General features: G+C 42.6%; 1 protein-coding gene across 3 annotated transcripts in view; it reads left to right on the top strand.

The window, feature by feature from the left end:
* RTN1 (reticulon 1) overlaps nt 1-20898 on the top strand; it is a 411168-nt gene that overhangs the window by 277578 nt on the left and 112692 nt on the right. For all 3 annotated transcript variants that reach the window (XM_067734448.1, XM_067734437.1, XM_067734427.1), the window contains 2 exons: nt 7278-8051; nt 17483-18232. In XM_067734448.1, coding sequence (XP_067590549.1) covers nt 7278-8051; nt 17483-18232 — 1524 coding nt within the window. The remainder of the gene's footprint in view (nt 1-7277; nt 8052-17482; nt 18233-20898) is intronic.

Below are 20898 nucleotides of genomic sequence, written 5' to 3' on the forward strand. Positions count from 1 at the left end.
GCTGTGTGCAAGGTGGCACAAAGAAGAGGCAAAGCTGGAACCCTTAGAACACTGAGGAAACTGTCACATTAATTCAAGTAGAAGGTGATAAGGGTCCAGCTGGGGAAGTAGCCATGGATGGGAAGTAAGGAAGAAAGGTCATGTAAGAAGGTTTCTGAGGATCAGCTAGATGATTCTCTGTCGGGGGAGGGAGTGAAAGAACCATTAAAGTGTAAACAGAAACATAGTACGTATTTTTTTTGCTACTATCAATATATACATAGCATTAATGAAACGACCAAGAACAATTATTTTTCTCTTTGGAAATTAGAGAGCAAAATTCTTCAACAAATAATAAAAAGATTGGGATAGCTTTTTTTGTTGTTCCAAAGGTAATTCTTTGCATGGTGAAGGTAACTTAGAGCTTTTTCTGTATTGAAAACATAAAGAGTGGAATATATCTAAATTAAGTGGGTGGATTAGTTGGTTGCATAACTCTGTGAATAAACAAAAACTGCTGAATTGCATGCTTTAGGAGTGAATTTTATGGTTTGTGAATTATAAATCAGTAAAGCTTTTATTAAAAAAAAAGCAATGGGAAGTCTAGGTAGGGTTGTAAGGAACTTTTCTTAAGATCTAAGTAAATTATAAATAAATACTTACCCCCTCCTCCCCCCAAATTTTCCCCACCCAAGAAGGCTGCAGAATCACATTTCCATCTTTGAACACAGGCAAAAGAAGTCCCCACACTTCGACGCTCACCAGAGCTTGGGCTTACTTTGCATCGCAGCACTTGGCAGCTTTGTGCTTTCCGAGACCCTGCTGAGAACTGTCAGAGAAACTTAGTGGTTTGCTGCTGGGCCAGGTTTTTCCCTCTAACAGAATTTTCTGCTAAAGTGAAAACTCCACAGGCAATGCAAGCCCTGGCTCTTCATAGTGGGGGAAAAACCCAAAACTTGCTGAATCATTTTTTATTAAACATTAATTTTACAATCCCGACAGCTAAATCTGTTATTCTGGCAGGCGAGCTTTAAATAAGGCAGTGAGTTGGGGAAAGAAAGAGTACTTACTCATATTCTTAAACCCCGAGCATGTCATCAGCATTGGCTTCAAGTCTTTTGCTAGGGAATGCAGGCTCATCTTTTCCTTTTTACTCAATTAACTAATCACATAGATAAATTTTTAAAGAATGAATGTACCTTAATTTCTCAGTGCCCATTTGTCATGTTAAATAACAGGTACTTAATTTTAGAAGAGAATGTTTTCTAAGTGACACAGAGGCTCCTGGAGCCTCCCTGGCATATCCATCCCTCATAGATGGCTCTGTTGTCAAATGTGTCACAGCCTCCATACCGTGGGCCTGCTGATTTCTTAGCATTTAGAAAAGATGAGTGGGAGTTTCAGGGGAAAAGCCTCACTGCCTAACCTCTGTGCAGGCTACTACAATCCATCACATAGGCAGTCTAAGGGCAAATGATTCTGAGAAAAGTGAATGCAGATTCACTTCGGGTCAGTGTTTCTGGCCTTTAATTCTTGAATTTTAACATGCATCTCTCACCCTACTCCTACTGTCATTCCAGTTTTTTATATGCTCCCCCCCTTTAAAAGATATTTCTCAAATTAATGGAACTATTGTCCCCTATACCTGTTAGTGTTGACTCTATTCAAACAATAATTGGTGTTTTGTTTTTATTTTTAATCCATATGTTTATCTAATGGAGCACATCTACCTCTGTGCTCAGAAAACCTTTTCATATAATCATTCTTTCTTTCTGGCATTCTCAATGTTTCCATTTCAGTGCAGCGAGAGGGTCTTTACTGAGTTACAGAAGTATCATCTTAAACCATAGACCCCTTATCTCCACCCTGAGGAGTCAGAATGAACTCCAACCACAAGGGAGAAACCTCATCGGTGGGCACCAAACACTCACCTTCCTTTTCTATTGTCTTGGTAAATTTCAACATATCATACCCAAGTCAGTCATCACCACGTTCATGACAGGATCCATCAGTTGTATCACTAGAAAGTACTTAACACCCAACCACCTGCTCATGGAGCTGTGCAGAGAACCCTGGCCTTGCACTCTTGGGACTTCAGCATCTACAGCAGACCCCAGAGGGCAGTGTGAGTGTGGACTGGCTATATTTAACTCCTCTGGCCCAAACGACCCTGATCACATGTCACTAGATAGGATAAAGTACCAAATGGACAGATGGTATATATTGTAAATGCTGGTGTCCTCCCTGCAAAATAGAGATAATCATAAAATCCACAGCTCTCATTTACTGAGTGTGTGTACTATGTGCCAGGAGTAGAGCTAAGTGCATAATCTCATTTAATCCCTATAACAGCCAAATAAGATGGGAACTATTATTGCCCCCATTTTAAAACTGAATAAACGAGTCTGAGAGAGGCTACCTTGCCCAGAGTCTCACAACTGATAGTAGAGCCAGAATACAAACCTGAGCTGTAGGCTGGCAATCCAGTGAGCTTGATTCGGTAAGGATAAATCAGAGTCAAGAATGAGGACTGTAGGATTGAAACTTTCCTTGAGAAAAGTCAAACTGTCTTCAGCTAGTCATCGTTCCTTAGTATTGCCAAAGAAATTAAAAAAATAAAATACCCACCATTTAGGAGACTGCTGAATTTGTCTAGCTCATGATTAGCATTTCTGATCTAGGACATCGGTGAATACAAAAGCCTGATTTTATCAGCACGTGTGATTTAATGGCAATAGTTTTAGCTTATTTTCATTCTTCCACTTAGCTTTCAACTAGAAATAGTGACCTATGGCTTCTTCAGCTTTTATTATAAGTACTTTCCTAAAAAGTTACTTGTAAAATGAAAATTTGAAAATCAATCCCATTTTAAATTTGCTGTGCTGTCCTGTCCAGCCACCTCCCGAGAGGGCACATGTGAGTCCACACATTGACTCTCAGTGTACATCTGCCTCCACATGAATCAGGTTTCTAGATGGCCAAGGCAATAGCCAGAGAGAATGAGGAAATCAGATGTTCCCAGGAATCCTTGCTTATATAAAGAAAGTAGTAATTTCTAGTCTAGACAAGGAAAGCCCTTTTATTTAGTGGATTTGTATCTAACAATGTAACAGTATTGGTTCCTGCCTGGGGCATCTGGCTTATGCTGTCTGCTCAGTCCCCACAGCTGCCAGCTCTGCAGGAAGCGCTGACAAGGATTAATTGGCTTTCCTGAGCCTTGAGGCTCAGTTCTGCTTCCCATTTCCAGTGATCCCACAGGACTCTGCTCTCATATAATTTACTGTCTGCAAGGACTTCCTGTTTTCAAGAGTTGTATCTAACAGGCCCTATGTAATGTATACACATTTTCAAATTCAATAACTTCGAACCTTGAGAATCTTTCAGGATATTTAACTCAATTTAAGAAATGGGACATGACCACATTTAGAGTATTTAGATTATTTGTTGCTTTTATGAGGGTTCTTACATGGTGCCATTTAAAATGTGTGATTTACACAAACGGCTTTGTTCCTCTTCCTCTACTTGGTAGTATTTGTAGAGTGTGACAAAGGAGTCCTTCCAATTTTATGCTGGGTTTTCTGAGCAAGATGAAGCTAGTAAGATGAGGATTTCAGGGGTGGGAGTTCTTCCCAATAACTGATTCTATTTATAGTCTCTCAAGTAATACAGATGTAATCTAGAGTCTGTTCCCTCACTTATTGCCATATATTTGGCAAGCTCTGTGGCATCACCTCAGGGAAAATTACATTGATTCCATTGTACAGGCAAAGAAGAAGTAAAGGAAGCTGTGTCCCACTATGGTGGCAGCCAATTGGTATAAAAATCACTGAGAGTTGGAAGAGACTTCTGCTGTTGTCCCATCCAACTTTCTACCAAATGCTGGTTCCTGCCTAGACAGATTCTGGGCCTCTCTCTCTCTGCCTGCCCACTGGGATCATAACAGTCTTGTTCCTGAGATTCAGCTCTATCCCATTGTTGGATAACTTGAATTCTGGATAGTTCTTTCACATAATAGATTAAAAACATCCTCTTGTAACTTGCATCAATTAGTTTGTTCTGCATAGAATGCCTACTCATTGATTGATTGGTCCATTCATTCATTTATTCATTTTGTATTGGGTGCCTACTATGTACAATATAGTGTGCAAGACATGAACCTCAGACTCCAGGAACTGACAGGTTGGCAGAAGATGACGTAGACATATAGAAGTCGTGTGTCACGCATGTGACACAAGCAATATAATTAAGTGCTACAGGATAGGGGAGGGAGAAAAATAGGAAGGGGTCAGGTCTTGACAGGGTGGTCAGCAAATTCATCTTGGAGTGGGTAGCATTTAAAGCTGTTTTTCTTTAATGGCTTGAGGTTAAAGGTGGAGATTTGGATGTGGAGATTGTAAGGATTAAGTGTTGGAGAAGTGATGGGTAGTTTTTATTAACCAGAGCTGAGAGTTTGAACTGGAGAGTGAAAGGGCTAGAAAGGCTGGTAGAGTGAGTGTGACATTGTGAAGGACTTTCTGTGCCTGGAGTAGAGGGTAAGTGAGAGGAGTAGTGGAGACAGGGCTGTGGCCAGCTGTCATTCACATCATTCATGTCTCTCAAATGCTAGGCTGCAGAGTTTAAGGATTATCCAGTGAGGCAAGGCAGGGCCCTGGGGCCAGTTGCTGAATAGGTGACAGTTGTGTTTAGTGTGATAACTGGTGGCAGGAGACAGTGGGCTGCAGGACTATAAGGGTCAGGAGTCCTGTGGTGGCCCCTGCAATAGAAACATTGACTGAAAGTTGAATGATAATGACTGTGACACAGCCCTGGAAACTATCTACTGTGTCTTCCCCAGGAGAGCATCCCCTCCCCCACTCCCCAGACTATTTATATCCAGTGGCAAACCCCTCCTTACTTTCTGGTGAACCATTACTTATTAACATGTGGAAGTGGTTCCAGGTAATTGTGGTAGAGAATCCCAGGATCCAAATGTCTGTAGTGAAATATCTCTGCATTGATTTCCCTGCCTCCAGTGAGGTCTACATGTAGGCTAAGCCCGTATAATGAAAGAAGCTTTAAATATCCTTTAGGATAATGGTGTCCGTGCACACATGGATTTAAATTGAATAGTTTTTCTTTGGTGGTCTATGTATGGTAGACAGTAAGACCCATCATTACTACTATTCCTTTTGTATTGAGTTTGTTTTTGTTTTTGTCTAACTTGAAAAGCAGGACTGCCATATACAAAGACTAGCTGAAATGTCCAGATTTAAACTGGCCTGTTGCTCACAAAATTAGGCTACTTGCTGAATAAAGTGAATGTCACTAGCAATTTAGGGGTATGTTTCAACCTGTCTTCTCACACATTGTGTTATTTACGCTTTATTCTAAACTTCAAAATTACCTTCTTTAATTTTGCAAATATTTATTGAGTACCTACCATGTGCCTGGCCCTGTTCTAGGTTTTGGGCTACATTAATGAACAAAATAGTCAAAAATTCCTGCCCTCGTGGAACATACCTAGCAAGTGGGGGGGAGGCAATCATTAAATAAGTAATGAATAAATAAGTTAATTATATGGTATACTAGAAGGAGATAAGTGCTACAGGAAAAAGAAAAAGTAGAGAAAAGTAGGAAGGGACAGAGTTGCTTGGGAGTGTAGGGTGAGTTGTAGTTTGAGATAGAGTGGTCAGGGTTGCCCTCCTTAAGAAGGTGACATTTGAGGAAGACTTGGTGGTGAGTGAATTAGGTATGCAGGTAAAATGCAGGTATCTGGATGAAGAGAATTCCTAGGAAAGAAGGAAGCTCCTGCAATGGTGCTAAGCCCGAAGAGTGCTAGAAGTGGAGGCTCTGTGCTTTTCCATTCCCCTTAGACTAACAGTAGCTCATGTAACCAAGGAGAAAGCTAGGAAAAGAAAATAGCTAAGTTTATTTGTAATAAAACTGATTCAAAATTACTTTAAAAAAAAAAACACTTCACAGACTGATTTAAGGAGGTACAAAGGACACTAGGCGAGGTTTTCTGACTTTTAGACTGCTTGGGTCTGGATCCTGACTCTGCCACTTCCTGCCTGTGCGATCTTTGGTGTGTCATTCAGCCCTTCTGTTCCTTAGTTTCCTCATCTGTCAAATGAGGCTAATTATAGTACCTATCTTCTAGGATTGCTTTGATGATTAAATGAGTCAATAAAAAGCTTGGTACTCTGACACGTAGCAAGATTCAAATATTAGCTATTAATATTATTATGTTACTGTTACTACCTTTGTTACTTTTATGAGTTGGTGCCCTAATCTGGAATATTCTTTGAGTGTGTCTTAAGGGCTGAGTGTGTGTGTATGTGTGATCTCTTGAAAATGTGGGGCTTAATTTAAATAATTAGTTTTGAAGAATTAGGTAAAATCCTGCTGCTTAGCACGTGATACGGCCTCAATGAATGTTAGTTTTCTTCCCCTCTGGCAGTATTTTACAGCACAGAAAAATAATAAAGGGTTTCCTTCTTCTGCTTGCTATTAATGAATATTTTGGCTCGTTTACGAATAAAATGAAGGCCTGGTGAAAGCATTCTATAGACGCAAACTTGGAAACTTACTTTGCTTTTAGAAACCCACCAAGAAATTCCCAGTGCGTCATTTTGAATATCATTGGAAGGCAAAGGGTGGGTAGTGGTGGGGAATTGAAAAGAAAAACAAAATGAGGGGAAAACTGAAGAAAGAGGGAAGCACTCCATTAAGGTGATATCACTTTGGGATGAGGCCACCAGAAAACTGGGAGTTCCTTTCTCTGAGAACCTTTAACAAGAGAAGGGATGGCATCAATCCAGGTAGGGCAGGAGTCCCTGAATGAAAGGGCTGGACCAGAGAGCCTTCTCCCAGCTTGTTGAGTCTCCAAGAGCAACCATTCTCCCTAGTGGACTAGCCTATTGTATTTACACACCTGAATTTGCCTATATTTCCACCTCTGTTTAAAGAGTCCTTAATACTTTAGATACAAAGAAGGCTTCTGTTGAATAATACCAAGTAAGAATCAGTCACTGTATATTGAAGTATCAGATGTTGAGAATCAACTTTCTAGTCGTCTGGGGTCTGTCCCCAACATCTCTGGATGTGGCAGCTTATGTGGTCTGCTGCCAGAAAAATACCAGTGCTTGGGGCTATCAGGGAGACAAGGCAAAGCAACATGAGAGTGGTCCGAAGGAACTCTGAGGTCTTGAGGAGAAAGGATGCTGTGTCTGCACGGGCCAGGGTGGGTGGTGGGTTAGGCTGGAGCGAGAACTGGTGCCAGGCGCCCCCTCACTGTCTGCTGCCGTTTTGATTCACAGGTGCAGCAGATGTTTCCAGGGCCATGGATCATACCTTTTCAACAGCAGCAAAAGATGGGGAAGGAGTGTGTTACACATCTCTGATTTCTGACATCTGTTACCCACCTCGGGAGGATTCTACATATTTCACTGGAATTCTTCAGAAGGAAAACAGCCACATCACCGCTTCAGAGAGCCCTGAGGAGTTGCTTACCCCCGGACCCTCCTTACCAGATGTGCCTGGGACGGAGCCTCGTGGCTTATTTAGTTCTGATTCTGGAATAGAAATGACTCCTGCAGAGTCCACTGAAGTGAACAAGATCTTAGCAGACCCCCTGGACCAGATGAAAGCAGAAGCCTATAAATACATTGACATAGCTAGGCCAGAGGAGGTGAAATATCAGGAGCAACATCACCCCAAGTTGGAAGAGAAAGACTTGGACTTTAAGAATAAGGACACTGACATCTCAGCAAAATCCGAAGAGGCCCGTGGAGCAGAGAAACCATCTCCTGTGGAGGGAAAGATCCTCAAGGACCATTTATTTGAAGAATCAACGTTTGAACCATATGTAGCCGATATCTCTGAAGCACAGCACAGTGCTCCTCTGATCACTGCCCCTGTCAAAATCACGCTGACTGAGATCGAGCCTTCTGTTGAAACTGCTACCCCAGAGAAGACCCCCGAGAAGCAAGATATCTGCCTGAAACCAAGTCCTGACACAGTCCCCACAGTCACCGTCTCAGAGCCTGAAGATGACAGCCCAGGATCTGTCACTCCTCCGTCTTCTGGAACAGGTAAGGCAACGGGTGTTCCCTGCCTTGGGAAAACCCAGCATATGGAAAACTGAACATTAAGGAGTGAAGATTTGCATTCAAAATACTTAAATCTCAATTTAACTGATTTAATTAACATATAACTTTTTCAGTCTTGTGCCCATTATGCAAAGGTTGACATCTGGGATTTTTTAGAGTCCTCTCAGATTTGCTTTGTAAAATATTTCTTTCTTCCTTTGAGGGGAGAGGTAAAGATGACATGCTGGGGACATTAAAATCCTCCTGTGGCTTTACTCTTCAGAGCAGAGAAGGAGATGCTGCCAGCTTCTAGGTTAGCTCTCCTCCCTGACCTCTGGGCATCGTGGAGAGTACCTTGACTGTTCTTCCCAGACCAGGTGGGCCACCTTGGACAGAGCATTTAACATTCCTGGCCCCAACTCCAAGTCTGAACAATGAAGGGGGGTAGGGTAGAGGTTAGAGTCTTTTTTTTGTGGGGGGGAATGGGCAGTGACAGTAAACCTAAACAAAGGGTACTCCTCCCCTCCCCCTTCAATCTCAGCACATCATTTTCATCTTTTTAGTTTATTGAAGTTCTGCATAAAGTTTTATTTTTTAAACTAAAGATCCTATTTGGTTAGAATAAAAAAAGTTCAGAATTCACTAGCCTATGATGTTTTTCAACCTGAGCCTTCTACTCTGACTCAAGGCAGGGTGTTGTTAAACCACATCGAAACCCCTCTCAAACACAAAGGGGACCTCCCATACCCTAATGAAAGGCCAGCTACCACTGGTAGCTAGAGCTTCCCCATCCCACCCTGTGCCACCATCCTGGGTAGTAGAAGTGGAGCCTTTGTATCTCCATCGCTCTCAAACGCTCATGAGGCATCAGGATGAAGAGGATAATGAGAGATCCTTGAATCGTCCCCTGCCTCCAGTGGCTGGAATTCTGACCCCACACAAAAGAAATTTACAAACCTTTTTGATTTACAAAAAGCAATTTTCCAAAGAATAGATATAGGTATATGTATAACTGAATCATTTTGCTGTACACCTGAAACTAACACAACACTGCTAACTACACTCCAATGTAAAATAAAAAGTTAAAAAAAAAGCAATTTTCAGCACCTCAGGTAAAAGAGCTTCTACTGAGCTCTTAAAACAGATCTAAACCCTTACAATTAGGAGTGACTGCTCTAAATCCTGATGATGCAGTAAGTCCAAGTGTTAGAACAGAGGGGATTTAATGGAAGTCCTTCCTGTCTTATTTCCCTAAAGATTTTAGCATCAATTCCTCCCCTCCCCAGCCTTACCTCAGACTCATTCAGCTGTAAACTGACTGCACCAAGTTCCTGATTTTCAAATTCATTCATTCACTCAACACACACTTTTCTTTTGGTCAGGCACTCGAATAGGCACTGGTGATGCTGGAGTTGAAAAGCAAACAAAAAACAGTCCCTGCCTTCCAGTGAGACAGATGACCAGGGAAATAGTCACACTCCAGTGTGACTTATCCCAACTGACAGCAGGAGGTAGGGACATATCTGAGTCTCAAAGCCTCCTTGTGGTTTTTCTGGCAATGCATGTAAAACCCTTCGATTATCCCATGACATAAAGATACTGACACTCTGAAGATATAAACTACATTATAAGCTGTGTTTACAGAGCTCCAGGGTTGTCTGGTGGTCATTACAGAAGAACTTTGGCCAGTCTTCAGGAAGAGTGAAATGACCCCATACGTTTTGGTCCATTTATTATATGACACATGCCTCGTGAGAAAATTACAGTTTACAAAGCTGATGGTAAAGACTTGATACAGGATTCGTTAATTAGGAGGGAATTTTTTTTTCTTCAGTAGTCACGACTCACTGGGGTTCGGGAGCATCTTCAAGAGAAGACAAAGTCGGATTTGGCTCTCATGATCTTGGAGTTTTATGATCTGTTGGTGGCCATTTGACAGCAAGGAATTCGGGCAGTGGTTTTCTCTGCAATTGTTTCAAATAAACATTCTAAGTAAGGTTTATTCCAGAAAGAGAAAGTCCCCTGTCCCATTACACAATTACCTCTCATGTTCAGCTCCTCTCTCCACACACATCCCACACCATAACACCTGAGTCATATGAGAACACGTAAGAATAAAATTAATAGGAGAGATAGGAGGACTCGGTTCGTCATTGAGGCTTTTCTCCTTGTCTTTTTTATCCCAAGAGGTTACCCTAACCCCCTCCCCATCTTGTGAGCCCCTGGTACCATGTGACACTGTGCCCATAGACACTGGAGGATTTGGTCTTTGTTACATCTGTTGGGTCTTGATTCACTCTGCCATTTCCTGTGCTGACAGGTAAGACAAACAAAGAATTACATGTAATCCTACATAGAAACTGAGGAAAAGGAAAGCATCCTAAAGAAAAGGAATTCAGTTTTTCACTGTTTAATAAATAAGGAATTATCAACTGACTTTGGGGAATAATCTTAATTATGTGAATTATGAATCAGAAGAAGATCTAATTTAGGACAGTTTTAGCAGCAGACCCTAAAGCTTAAGCAAGGAGTCTAATATACTTTCTTCAATTCCAATAGATTATTACATTTTGTAACTTTCTCCAACATACTTAATTATTTTCATCATATTAAATAATGTACCATGAGGTACGGAGGTAAAAATTCTTACAGCTTAAATATTGAAAGTTTCTTCTAAGCAGAGATCAGTCATGAATACAAGTGAAGTATTTTAGGAAACTATAATAAGTGCCCTGATGCATCAGACCACTGGCCCATCAGCAGCATGTTGTTTCTGACACAAACTCCTAGAAGGATATTATGGTGGTCACGGATGTTATTTGAGATGTTATCCTCAGAAAGGACAATAATCAAGAGGCCACCATAAAACCACACCAGTGTCCCTTAAAAAGAAGTAAGCAATAAAAAGTAAATCAGTTTAAACTCTGAAAACTGTTGCTGTTTCCTTGCATTGATGAGGTCTGTGATTCTCCTACCCATTTTGAAAATTTATTCTTTTATTCAGAAATACTTATTGAGTGACTTCAATGTGTCAGACATATGCTGGGCACCAGAGAACAGTGAACAAGATGTGTAAAGTCCCTGCCCTCACGGAGCTTACTTGCTAGTGGGAGAAGTCAATAAAAGGAAGCACATAAATAAATAGTGTAATTTCATGGGGTATGAATTCTGTGAAGAGTGATAGAATGTTGTGTGTGAGAGGGTCAAGGATGGCCTCTCTGAGGTGACATGTGATCTGAGATTTGAATGAGAAGAAGCCCACAATTCAGAGAGGGGTTAAGAGGGGCCCCAGGTGCAGAGGACAACTAATACACAGGCCCCAAGGCTGTATTATTTGGGAACTGAAAGATGGTCGAAAGGAGCAAGGGAGGAGTATGGCATAGAACAGAATTGGAGAGGTAGACAGGGCCCCGATCATTCAGGGCTTCACATGCGAGGATAAAGAATTTGAATTTTGTTCCAAATGCAGTGGGAAAGCATTGGAGGGTTTTAATCTGGGAAATGATGCCATTCATTCATTCATCCTTTCACTTAACAAACACGTATTGACCATTTACTCCATACCAGGTATTGCACCATCACTGCTGGGGATACAGTGGTGAAACATAACAAGTTTCCTGCATTCATGGAGTTTGCATTCTAATTGAGAAGACTTACATACAAATAAATAATAATGTAATATCAGGTCGTTATAATGGTTATGAAGAAAAATAAAGCAAGATAGAATGTAAGAGGGTGATGGGGTGGCCATGAGGAAACGCATTTCCCTGCTGATGGTTTTCAGCAGAGACCTGAATGGGGTGAGAGAGCAAGCCATATAGACACCTGAGGAAGAAATGCCAGGCTGAGGAGACAGCCAGTGCAGAGGCCCGGAGCTGGGAATGTCCTCTGTGTTCCAGGAGCAGCTAGAAGGTCAGTGTGGCTGCAGTGGGGAGAAGGAAGGGAAGAGCTGCAGCATCAGATTTGTGTTTTCAAAAGATCCTTCTGGATGATGAGTGGAGAATGAGCTGGGAGCAAAGGGGAGGCCTGAATGGCAGCATTGTTCATGGGTGTTCACTGGCATCTGCAACTTGGTAGACTGGCCCATGTTCACCTTCCATTTTATCAATCTGAATTATATCATTCAAAATTAGCAGCAGCAGCAAACACATCTCCCCATGTGGGGTGGTTCTAACCTCCTCAGTTTCTATATTCTATTTAATTATTTTCAACGACTGTTTCTAGCTTTGCTGTGTCAGACCTGACACATAACTAGTGTCTTAGCTAGAGGCCCATAAGTTTTTAACAAGGGTAGGAAAACCTCTGTTTTGTTCTAAATTTTCTCCTGATTCCTCCTAGCACTTTGTTAAACTTTTACTTCACTTTAAGAATGGAGGGCAATGTCTACACTATATACCGAGTCCCCTTTCACTCATAATAAAGATGATTTTTTTTAAAGTAGTACTTTTACTTACTCAAGATGAAACTTATCAGGCCCTTTCCTCCCACCCCACAGCTGTCTGATACCATCCTTACTCTTGAGTAAATAAAGCAATATCCTTGAGCCTTCTTTTCTGAATGCTCTAACACAGTGGTTTTCAGCTAGAGGTAGGGTTACCAGATAAAAATACCAATATTTCATGGGACATACTTATACTAAAAAAAGTCACTGTTTATCAGAGATTCCTATTTAACTGGGTATCCTGTATTTTATTTGTTAAATCTGCCATCCCTAACTGGAGGTGATCTTTAGAATCACCCTTAGAGTTACAAAATGCAGATGCCTGGGCCCCATTCAGACTTACTTCTACTAAGTCAGAATTTCTGAGGGCAGTTTTGAGCCATACACCTGACGAAGGACCACTGTCTAAGATCTGAGGTAGTCCTCACATGAGCTCTGTTTGTTGCGTACCTCCTATGTGCCAGGCATTGCACTAGGTGCTGGGGATATGATAGTGAACGAACACCTTGGCTGCCCTTTGCCCTCATGATGCTTTCAGTCTGGGGTCAGGGAGAGTGCGGGAGGGTGAAGAGACAGATGTTAATGAAATCATCACATACACATACAGAGCCACCCAGGGGCACCCGGTTGTGCAGAATGAGTGGGCACCACCCTGTCTCCTGAATGATGCAGCATCAGGCCGGTTTGCACACGAGGCAGGCTACCCTGCAGGGTCGCCTGTGGTCCTCTTAGCCCAAGAGCCTGCCTGCCTGCTTCGTGGTCTCCTAGGAGTGTTGTACAAGTAGGAGTTTGGTCAGTCCTGGCAGTTTGTATGGTTAGACAGAGGCTGCCAGCATGAGAAATTGGAAGGATGTGTGCTATGGAAAGGGATGAAATATCCAGGATGAGAACTTTCTTCCCCTGGCCCATCAAAACAGCTCACTGTTCTGACTTCCATGTTTCTGAGTATGGAATTCCTATTCATTATACTCACCCAGGCTCACTGTTTCTGAGTGATCTTTGACACCCCCCCCATTTCTTTCTCACTTACCACATGAAGCAGACCCCAAGTCTGTGCTTTCTCTCTCTTCAGTGTCTCTTGAATTATCCTTTCTTTTCCATCCCTATGACCACTACAACTCATTAGGTCCCCTTGACTATTGCAGTATCCTCTTAATGGGTCATCCTTCTTTTATTCTTTCTTTCCTAAGTTCATCCTGACCCTTCTAGGACCCACCAGTGCCTTCCTGATAAAATATTGACTTTTAAACTAGCTTCCAGGCCTTTCTATGATCAGGGGTCTGCTTAACTTTCCAGTCATACGTGGTCTTTTGTGACTGGCTTATTTCACTTAGCATACTGTTTTCAGGGTTTAGCCATGTTGTAGCATGTATCAGTATTTCATTCCTTTTTATGGCCAAATAATATTCCAGTGTATGGATATACCACATTTTACTTATCCATTCATTAATTAGTGGACATTGGGTTGTTTCGCTTTTTTGACAGTTATGGATAATGCTGTTATGAACACTGTGTACAAGTTTTTGTATGGACATAGGTTTTCAATTCTCTACTTATGAGTGGAATTTCTGTATCATATGATAACTAAATAGTTGAACTACCAGACTGTTTTCCAAAGCAACTATACCATTTTTTATTCCCACCAACAGTGGATGAGAGTTTCTATTTCTCCACATCCTTTCCACCACTTGTTACTCTCTGACTTTGTTATTCTAGCAATCCTAGTGAGTGTGAAGTGGTAACACACTGGTTTTGATTTGCACTTCTCTGGTGAATTATGATGTTGAGCATATTTTCATATGCTTTTTTGTCACGTGTAAATATTCCTTGGAGAAATGTCTATTCAAGCCCTTTGCCTATTTTTTAACTGGGTTGTCTTTTTATAACTGAGTTGTAAAAATTTTTAACATATTCTAGATACATGTCTCTTATAAGATATATGGTTTGTAAAATTTTCTCCCATTCTGTGGGTTGTCCTTCTACATTCTTGATGTTGTCCTCTAACACACAAAAGTGTTTAATTTGGATGCATTCCAAGTTGTGTATTTTTATTTTGTCTTTTATGTTTTTGGTGTCATGTCTAAGAAACCACTGTATAATCCAGGGTCATGAAGATTCATTTCTGTGTTTTCTTCTGGAGTTTCTGGTTTTAGCTCATATATTTAGGTTGGATCCACGTGGAGTTAATTTTTACATATGACATGAGGTAGGGGTCCAGCTTCATTCTTTTGTATGTGGTTATGCAGCTCACTTTTCCTCTTCGTCTCATTCTCCAAAATATAATTTGCCCTATCTGAGACCCCACCCCCTTTTTGAACAGATGTAGCATGATATAGTGAGAAACACATGGAACATAAAGACTTGAGTTCAAATTTAAGCCGAGTCATTTCTAGCCACATGGCTATATCATTCAGGGTCCTGTGAGGAAACAAAGTGACACACTCAAAGGTTGTAACTGAAGAGGGTTTAAAGAGGTACCTATTTACAAATGTGTAAAGACAGTTAAGAGAACAAACAAAAGATGGTAAAGCACTCAAGGACTGGCAATATTAGGGATCTATTAACACCCCTGGACCCGAAGGAGGAAGGGGAGGGAACAGCATTCCCAAAGCCTGCCAAAACCTGGAGCTTCAGAAGCAGCAACAGGTATAAATACCCTAACATTTCTCTCCACCCCCTCCTCCTATGATTCCTATTGGCTGAAAACAACCAGAAACTAGAGGGGAAGCAATTCCAGGTAATGCCTTCTATGTAGGTCAGCCTCTCAGAACAGAGAACAGGGCAGAGAAAGATGGGAATAAGTCCAAGGGGGCAAAGATAGAAAAACCAGTACAGTGACCTTGGACAAGTCACTTAACCTACTGCCACTAGACTCGAAGCCCCATATGTGAAGTGCCTCTATCCCAGCAGATGCTCGACAAGTGGAGCTGTGACGATGTAGCTACTGATAGTGCTCTGGAAGTACAGGCTGTTCCTCCATTCACACTAGCCTCTACTCCCTATCTTCTTCCTCCTCCGTCTGGCCTACCAGTGAGAATTAATGTAGCTTTTATACTTTTATGCTGCTTTTAATCATATCAAGGAACTATGTGCATGACTTACTACGGAACTAACTTCTATAAAAATAGAGTTTGGGATCATGCAGTAAATCTTTTTACACATAAATTGTGTGCAAGATAATGAGGATGTTGTTGTTTTAAGTTATTAAGAAAAACAACAGCATAGATCATATCACTTCTCTGCTCAAAACCCTCCAATGGTTTCTCATTTCTCTCAAAATAAAAGCCTGATGAGATCCTACATGATGATCCCCCTTCCCTGAATGCTTTTGACCTCTTTTCCTATTATTCTGCCCCTTATTCACTTTGCCCCAGACATAATTGCCTCCTTGTGATATCTATAAATCATTGCGGCTCCCACCTCCAGGCCTTTGTACTATCTGTTCCCTCTGTTTGGCATGCTTTTCCTCTGGATATCTTCATGAATCCCTCACTCACCTTCTCAAGTGTTGAATATCGGTTTCCTTCTCAGTAAGGCCTACCTTGACTACCCTATTTAAAATTGCAAACTCATCCCCACCCTGTCACAGCCCTCCTGATCCCATTACCCTACTCTACTTTTTTATTTCCATAGCACTTAACATCTTCTAACATACTATATACTTTAATTATTTATTACATGTATTGTTTGTGTATTGTGTTCTCCTCCCACTAGAATATAAGTAGAGATTTTGTTTCCTGTTTCATTCACTGATACATCCCAAGTGCCTATAAGAGTGACGACACATAGTAGGTTCTCAATAAATAACAGATGAATGAATGATACATGGATAAAGGATAAAATCAATTCAGCTTTATAGAGAATTAGACAAATCTAAAATGTTTTATCCATTGGGGTTCTCCCACAGTCCTAAATTGACAGATTACTTAGCCATAGATAGTCTACCTCTTACCCCTCCTATATCCCTCCCAGTGACCTCGGAGCTTTGGAGAAATGACAAGTGGTTCTTGCTTACAAAAGGGCCAGAAATCACTGTCTAGAATATTCTGAAATAAGGCCCTGCTGCATGGGCAAGGGGAGAACCAAGCTCCTGAAAATTGTTGTCATGGCGATCCCAGGTAATTTCAATTAAGATAGAAATATCATTAAGATTGCTGGTGAGGTTTGGGGGCCATCTGGATAAATGTCAGACAGAAGGCAGGCACTCACCCAGTAGACAGGGGTTGACTCTTGGGTATTGTTCTTCTCAAGAGGAGGTGAAGAGATGAAAAAGAATGACAGTGGGCTCCACCACTAGAAGCCCTGTGGGGTTGTGCAGTATGGTAATCTGCACAGCCTGCTTGGTGGAATTGGCAAAAACTATCTATTATATTGCTTCACTTTGTTACACTTTTCACTAAAAAGGGAGTAAAAGTATTGATTCTTATGGGAAATGTAAAGCTTAGAAGTCAAGTTGTATACAAGGATCCAAATTAGCTTTCTTTGTCTTATTGAAGTAGGGAATACGAACAGAAACAGACAAGGAATAATGGATGATTTCAGATTTTTTGACATTGGTGGGCCAAATTAGAGAGTTATATACATTGCATTATCTAATGAAATCTGTGAAACTGGAAAAGTCTCCTCACAGAATGGATTAGAAATCAAAACCATGACTTCTAGAATCTTTCCCACATTGGAACAGAAAAACCAACGAGGTGCTAACGCTAAGAAATTGCTGGGTCATTTTTAAAAATAGCTAGATTAAGATAGATAGGTATATCAAACACTGATTAACTGGGCCATAACAGTAATTAGCCTTTTAGTTCAGGTGGCCTGTCTTTCCAGCATAGCCCTGGAAACAGACTATTTTTGTGCTAATGAGATATGTATTTTTTAAGCAACGAGAAAATACCTCCCCTAATGGAATTTTGTTTTATTTCTTCTTTTTCTGTCCATTTGTCTTGTCCTTGTGTGTGCCTCTTTGGCTCTTCCTCGCTCTGTGGGACGACAGAACCATCTGCTGCAGAATCCCAGGGGAAATGCAGCATCTCCGAGGATGAGCTGATCACTGCCATTAAGGAAGCAAAGGGGTTGTCCTTCGAAACAACGGAGAGTCCACGGCCAGCGGGCCAGGTGGCCGACAGGCCGGAGGCCAGGGCCAGGTCCGGGCTGCCCACCATCCCTAGCCCCCTGGACCACGAGGCCAGCAGCGCGGAGTCGGGGGACTCGGAGATCGAGTTGGTGTCCGAGGACCCGCTGGCCGCCGAGGACGCTCTGCCCTCGGGCTACGTGACCTTTGGTCATGTGGGTGGCCCGCCGCCGTCGCCGGCCTCTCCGTCCATCCAGTACAGCATCCTGAGGGAGGAGCGTGAGGCTGAGCTGGACAGCGAGCTCATCATCGAGTCGTGTGACGCCTCCTCCGCCTCGGAGGAGAGTCCCAAACGGGAGCAGGACTCGCCGCCCATGAAGCCGGGCGCCCTGGATGCCATCCGGGAGGAGCCGGGCACCCGGGCCGAGGAGCGCGCCCACAGCCAGCAGGGCCTGGTGGAGCCGGGGCCCTTCCTCAAATTCCCTTCGGCCGCCCCCCAAGTCTGCTCCGAGCTGCCCTCTGGAGACGGAGCCCCTGTGCCCGAGGGATCTGCAGTGCCACGGACACCTGTGGAAGCAGCGAGTTACGACCAGAGCTCCCAGGCCACAAAGGGCCCTGGGCCTCAGGGTCCAGGCGTCGCGCCCCCTCTGCTGTTTCTCAATAAGCAACAAGGTAAAGTGACAGCTTTCTTGATTGAAGTAGCTTGTCTTGCTTACTGGGTGCTCTGAGATATTCAGCAGAGGGAGGTGGTTCTGCCTTAGCCCTGTAGTCATGTCCTAGCTGGTCAAACAATCGACCGGAGAACAATTCCGAGGCGGGTGGGGAATAGATGAGAGGATTCAGATTCGCAGCTGGGGCTTCCATGGAAGAAACACGTGCTCTGAGCTGCTCTGGGCTGGCTGAACCAGAGCATCTCCAATAATGAGCGGTTTTGTGTACATTCCAAGATCTCCTGAATGGAGTGAATGTGTCCCTCCTTTCGTTCCAGGACTGGGTTTCCTCACTTGGGAAGGGATGGGGTTTTGTTATTGTCCAGTCTCATTTCCAGTTTCCCACCCTCTCAGTGATGGGATGTGGCTACAGTCCCTCTAGGTGCTGGAACCCACCATTAGCACTTCCATTTTGCCAAACTTCTTTCTTAAATGGGCCAAGAGCATCTCAGCGCCATCCTTTCTCTTACCAAAAAACAAACAAAACAACAACGATGACAAAACCAGCAAGGAATTTGGGCCTTGATAAGGTTTTTGTGTCCCAGCTAGCCAGGAAAGACAGGGACCGAAGTTAGTCCCAGGGTTTCTCCTGTGCCTAAGCAAGGCCTAAGGTGACTAATTAATTTTAAAGTCACTTTTAACTTAGAATGATTTTAATCTGGCCATTATAGTTTTCCTATGGGAAATCTTGAGTTGAATGAAGTCTTCAAATGCAGAAAAAATGGAAGTCATTATTTTGTCTTCCAGGCACTCTTCCCCCCAAGTCATCCCCCACACCGGATTGCAGTTGTATAATGGAATTCAGGAAAGGAATGAAAGAGTCAGATGAATAAATTAGGCCCTGCACAGTCTAGTTAATGGGCTACATTGAAGATAGACAATCTCTTCCCAGATGCTGGGTAGAAGAACATCCAGGTGGAACTTGAAAACAAACCCTAAAAGCACAACTCTGTTCAAGGTCCCCTCTTACCCATCTCCTCTGCTTTCTGTTTTTTAAGAAGTATTTTGCCTTTTGGGGATAAATGATTCTGAGAGTACACCCTCTCCTTCCTGTTTATATGCTAACTTCAATGATGTTAGTAGCAATTAAAGTGCCTCATCTAAAAATAGAGGACAAAAACTTTCTCATTATAGATTGGAAGCTGGCTTCTAAATTCTTTAAAATTAGCATATTGGAAAGGGGGAAACTGGAGGAATGTAATGATAACCCTGCTGCATGGTTGCCGGAGGCCTAGACATGTGGCATCATGTTGGGGCTGATATAATTGACTCCTGATTTCCCAAATAACTTATCCCTGAGAGTTTAAAGTGTATTTAGTGTGTGCAGTAGGGAGGCTATTCTGTGACAAACTTAACAGTAGGAATGTGTATTTGTTGGGTGAATATTAGAACTAATTTGGATTCTTTTGCTACCACTCTTGACTGTAGTGGGAAAGGGCCCTGCAGCTTTCAGGGAGCTTTGAGAAACAGCATTAGCCTGAACAACCTGCAGTTCCCTGTGGTCCTGAAGCAGTCGTTCGGAATATAGTTTCATATCACTGTACTGTAACACGCATGTGTTTCCATTTTATCCCCTAACTAGTGTCCCCATAGTGAAATAGTCACCATGTGCACAGTGCTGCTCAAATATATTTATCCTCAAAAGTAAGTAAATCTGAAGGCTAATAAAGAGAAAATGGTATTGTGCAGGCCCATTTCCCTCGTTAGTATATTTGAGAGACAAGTTTGACAGCTGGAACTGACCAAGTGACCAGACATCCGATGAAGACCTAAGGTGATGGAATACTACAGCTGTTAATGCAAAGGCTTCAGAGCATATTTAATGGCTGATTCTGGTGTCATTCTAATCTCTGTGCAAGTTGCCTCATAAGGCTTGGATCCTCTGCTGCCAAGTTAGACGTTAGAAAGGAGAAAGTGGCAGTCTTTTCAAACAATTAAGGCATGGCAGGGTGAATAGCCTCTGCTCTCCTCTGCACTGAGGGATCCTTTGAAATCCAGTCTCCCACCGAAACTTAGTGCTCAGCCTCATTGTCTATGAAGAGAGTCTAAAAGGCCCTGGGGCAGCCAAGCACTGAAGGTTCTGGGCAGATGACTCAGCGCTGCCAGCAGGTTATTGGAGCCCTGAGTTCTTCTGGTCTCCCTGCTCCATCTCAGCAGGTGGGAGTATCAGTGTTGACCAGCCATCGCCAGGCTGTTCTTAATCACTGTCAGTGGACAGTAGGATTGTGCTCAAGTCAAGTGTGACTCCCCTCAGCAGTGAGGTCAGGTCAGCTTCTGTGGTTTCCTGAAGGCTCTGGCAGTATAAATGCATTCAGGTTCATGCATTCACAAGTATGCTCATCTCCCTGACTTTGGAGTTATTGTGCTGATGCTGGGCCAAGTTTTAGAAAGGTCCAGAAATATTTAGAATGAGGTTTGGCAAATATCTGACGGCATCAAAGCACATACTGTCAAGGAACATCAGGCTTTACTGGTGTGCACATGCCCTAACAAGGTCTATTTTTGGACCTTTCTTACCTTTTGGAGACCTCTGCTGCAGTTTCACTGAAGACAAGGTTTGGTTCGTCATATTCCAGTTTCCCTTCTCTGTGCACCCCCTGAGCTCCTGCTACCTTATCATTCTGCTTC

The sequence above is a fragment of the Pseudorca crassidens genome, chromosome 1 (genome assembly GCF_039906515.1).
Source record: "Pseudorca crassidens isolate mPseCra1 chromosome 1, mPseCra1.hap1, whole genome shotgun sequence".
In the NCBI taxonomy this organism is placed as follows: Eukaryota; Metazoa; Chordata; class Mammalia; order Artiodactyla; family Delphinidae; genus Pseudorca; species Pseudorca crassidens.